The following is a 4,088-nucleotide window of genomic DNA, read 5'->3' on the forward strand; positions in this document are numbered from 1 at the left end:
TTAATAAATGAGTTAAAAATCATTTCTTTGTATAAAGCTCACATGTCTAAAAAAGCTCAATTCACATGATAAATTTTTATTTAAATGATATTTTATATAAATTGTTTAAAGAATTAAAATATTTATCTTAAATTTTTAATATGCTTAATACCATTTGCATGAAAAATTATAAATATATTTAAATATTATATTTAAAACAAATATTTATTTTAAATTGAATAATATTTTTTTTTGATAATATTTTGTCATAAAAAAATCCCAACCCTTCAAGTTTGTGACCAGGGATGGCAGATGGAGCGGCCCATGAAAGCACTGAGCACAAATACAGGCCCATTTCTCCCATCTTCGCATCCACCTGCGCCTGCACGCTGTCTTCGCCAACAAGTCGGAGAAGATCCCGAAATAAACCTTCTGTATCACTCAAATATTCACATATTCATTCTACTCTCATCTTCCTCTGCTTTAATTCTTTCAGTTTGATCCACAGAACAACCATGGCCACGACGATGGTGAAGGAGGTCGGTTCCGAACCCGCCCAGCTTTTGGGCCCTGAATCTGCTTCTGAAAGAACACTGTCAGCCACCGCTTTATCTCTTCACTTCTTAATGTTTACAACTAGCCTATTTGTGCATAGATGTATTTGTAAAATGTAATTGTTGAATTTTAGGGATTTCTTGTGGTGTGATTTGAATCCCCATGGTTGTTTATGTTAGTTTTGGTGTTGTAGGTATCCGTATGTGACGGGTACATCTGTGGTGGCTTTGAAGTATAAGGACGGAATTTTGATGGCTGCTGATATGGGAGGTTAGTTGCTGTACTTTTTATGCTAGCTGATATATGTAAATGTATGCTATTTTTTCTGTTTGGTTTCCGAGAATAAAACAGAAGTAGTTGATTGAAATTGAAAATTTGGGGTTGGGTGAACGCAATTAAGATTTTGGACAATGACACACCACTCCGGGCTTGTTTTTCCCTTGTGACTTTAAACTGTCTAATAATTTGAAGGCTTTTCAATTTCTTCTGTTGAGATCATTCTACTGAAGTATCAGGATCATAACTTAAGTTTGTTGTGGAATAATTTATGCCCTTACTAATTAAGCATGTAGAATGTTGCTGATGCTGTAGCTATAATCACTTTCTTTCTTGACAGTCCTTTACAACGCAACTGAACAATCAATCTGTTATGTCAATTTTATAACCATTCACCGCACGTAGAGTTACCTCCATTAGGTTATAACCCTGGCAGTGGCAAACCCACGACATCATAATGCAGGCAAGCTAGCAGCGTGTTCTCCACATAGTTGCTAAATTTATAAGGCCATAGGTTGATTTATGAGGTTTTACATTATATTGAGCTCAAAAGTTTACTTAATACATAATGGCTTTTTGTGCAGTCAGCGCTGACATATAGTGATGGGATTGTTTATGTCTGGTGTATGTCTTCATTACGTTAATTGTATGAAAATATATTATTAAAATAAAATCTACAGTGTCAAATATCAAAACAGTTCACATCTGTGTCAACCACTGCTGGACATTTTACATTTTTTCATTCTATCTGTTGAAGTTAAATTAAATTTTGTACTTGGCATAAATATTCAAGTCGTGTTGACTTTTCCCTCTTCCTTTCTCCTCCAATATTTCACTTAATTTCATTCTTAAACATGTCTCTCATGCACTGTGTTCTTCCTACGTAGCATAGGTCGTTATTTTTAAATTTTATTTGAATATCATTCTATTTTGTGGCTTGCATGTTTTCCTTAGATTTAGCTTCCATATTTCTGTCCCATAATGGTATCAATTGTTCTATATTTTCTGTAACCCAACTATTATAAAATTTGAATTTGAGAGGTTGTGTCCCACTTATAATGTATCTAGGCTGAATGATGACAAAATTTCTCTATTATGTTTGTTGAAATTTCCAGCATCTTATGGATCCACCTTGCGATACAAGAGTGTGGAGAGAATGAAGTCTATTGGGAAGCATTCTCTTCTTGGTGCCAGTGGAGAAATTAGTGATTTTCAGGAGATCCTACACTATCTTGATGAGCTCATGTGAGTTTAGGTTACTGTACAAATTGAAAAAACAAAAATGTTTAGCTAAAACCTTGTGGATATTTCTCATATTTTTTGATACAAAGTAAATGGCTGAGAGAATTTTTTTTTTTTTTTAATCCATATTGCTTGAAACTTCCGAGGAACCATTGAGTTGATGTATTTGTAATGCCTGCAGCCTGTATGACAATATGTGGGATGATGGCAACTCTTTGGGTCCTAAAGAGGTGCATAGCTATTTGACAAGGGTGATGTATAATAGACGCAACAAATTCAATCCATTGTGGAATTCACTTGTTCTTGGCGGAGTTAAAAATGGACAAAAGTATCTTGGCATGGTAGGCCTCTGTTACATTTGTTGCCTTAATGTTTAGCTATAATGTAATAGTTTTTTGCTATTCCTTTTGAAACCCATAATAGGAGGGGAAAATGAACAGTGTTGTTTAATAATGCATTCATTGTGTTCCTAAATGTGCATCTCTTAGGTCAGTATGATAGGAGTAAATTTTGAGGACAATCATGTAGCAACTGGATTTGGAAATCACCTTGCACGGCCAATTCTTCGTGATGAGTGGCATGAGAACCTGAGTTTTGAAGATGGTGTTAAGTTACTGGAGAAATGCATGCGTGTGCTTCTGTATCGTGATAGATCTGCTGTAAACAAGCTTCAGGTTTGATTCTTTTTCTCTGTTGCTGCATAGTTATTAATATTTTGACCAACTATATGCTTGAAAATGATTAATTTTGTTGTAGTTTGCACAAATTTTTCTAAATACTTGGTTGTCTTTGGCTCTTTGCGGTGAAGAAGAATTAATGTATCTGATTCAAAATGGATAGTGTTAAGACTCTTTTAGATTTAGTTGAAGTCCATGAAGTTTATTGGTACCTCTTAGCTGCTGTGTGCTTATTGAGTGGGATGCTTATTTGTTGAATTTGTTAAATCATTTTTCAAGTGTGTTCATGTGAGTGAGTTCATTGTGTTTGTATGTATGTGCATGCCAAGCTTGTCTTTGCTTGCATGCTTATTAGAGATTCTTTCCCATCCACAGAACTTCAGTCAGGTATTGTGAAAGCATCTTGTTTTGCAAGTCTCTCTTAGATTATTTCAAATAATATTTTTGGTATGGCCTTTTTGCATTTAGGACTTGGCCATAAACTTAAGCTTTTAGAGGGGATACACTTGTTATACATGTGAATTTAAGGATAACACGTGTCTAGATAAAATTGCTGTTTAGCGTCAGGGTAATGTAAATCAAACTTCTTTTATTTGTTCTAGTAGTTGAATTGCCTGAATAATACTCTCTCCCTCTCTCTCTCTAAATTGATAACTGACATGTTTGGAATTCTGAAAATTGCAGATAGCTAAAATTACTGAGGAAGGTGTAACAATTTCCCAGCCTTATGCACTGAAGACTTTCTGGGGATTCTCTGCATTCCAGAATCCAACAGTTGGTGCTGAAGGATCATGGTAGATGGGTAGTTTGTGGCTGGCTTGGGGCTTATTTAAAAGTTAATCATCTGAACTGCAAATAGTTACTCAAATCATTTTGGAGTTCACCTTGGTCTGCTTGCTATAATATTTTGAACCATGAATATTTACCCAAATTAGTATGGGTTTTCCTTTTTCTGCTTGTAGTGCTGTTGGCCATTATTGTATGCACTTTTGGGAAGAAAAATTTGATTCTGCATTTTGTTCATGTGATGGTTTTGCTAATTGTCAAGTTGGGGTTTAATTTAGTCAAATATAAAAATGCTCAGATGATGATGATGATTATTGGCTGAGAGACCAATTAAAATAGGGATTACTGGCATTGCTGAAGAGATGCAGCAGCAATTGAAAGTTCACGTCATACTTTCTTTACGTAAATTACGCATATGATTTAGGATACGAATTGCCTGAATCAATTGGTCTAAACAAAGGCCACTAGCATAAGGAACAAAATAGGATGGTCCATGGAGCGGGAATGCTTGCAGTTATGCTATGAGGAACTCAATCATTATTTTATTTTTATTTTTTTTTTGAGTAGAGGGAT

The 4,088-nt window shown here is 34.9% G+C and overlaps 1 protein-coding gene across 2 annotated transcripts; it reads left to right on the top strand.

Annotated features, from left to right (window-relative positions):
• The first annotated feature begins 276 nt into the window (after positions 1-276).
• LOC110635502 (proteasome subunit beta type-4) lies at positions 277-3,752 on the top strand. 2 transcript variants are annotated; one of them, XM_021784863.2, is made up of 7 exons: positions 281-399; positions 488-574; positions 728-804; positions 1,926-2,055; positions 2,234-2,393; positions 2,541-2,726; positions 3,414-3,752. In XM_021784863.2, the coding sequence occupies exons 2-7, from the start codon at positions 495-497 to the stop codon at positions 3,525-3,527; spliced, it is 747 nt and encodes a 248-aa protein (XP_021640555.1). In that variant the 5' UTR covers positions 281-399; positions 488-494; the 3' UTR covers positions 3,528-3,752. The 2 variants fall into 2 exon arrangements, with proteins under 2 accessions (XP_021640553.2, XP_021640555.1); XM_021784861.2 differs by having other exon boundaries at positions 277-574.
• Positions 3,753-4,088: the final 336 nt, after the last annotated feature.

The sequence above is a fragment of the Hevea brasiliensis genome, chromosome 6, assembly GCF_030052815.1.
Source record: "Hevea brasiliensis isolate MT/VB/25A 57/8 chromosome 6, ASM3005281v1, whole genome shotgun sequence".
Lineage (NCBI taxonomy): Eukaryota > Viridiplantae > Streptophyta > Magnoliopsida > Malpighiales > Euphorbiaceae > Hevea > Hevea brasiliensis.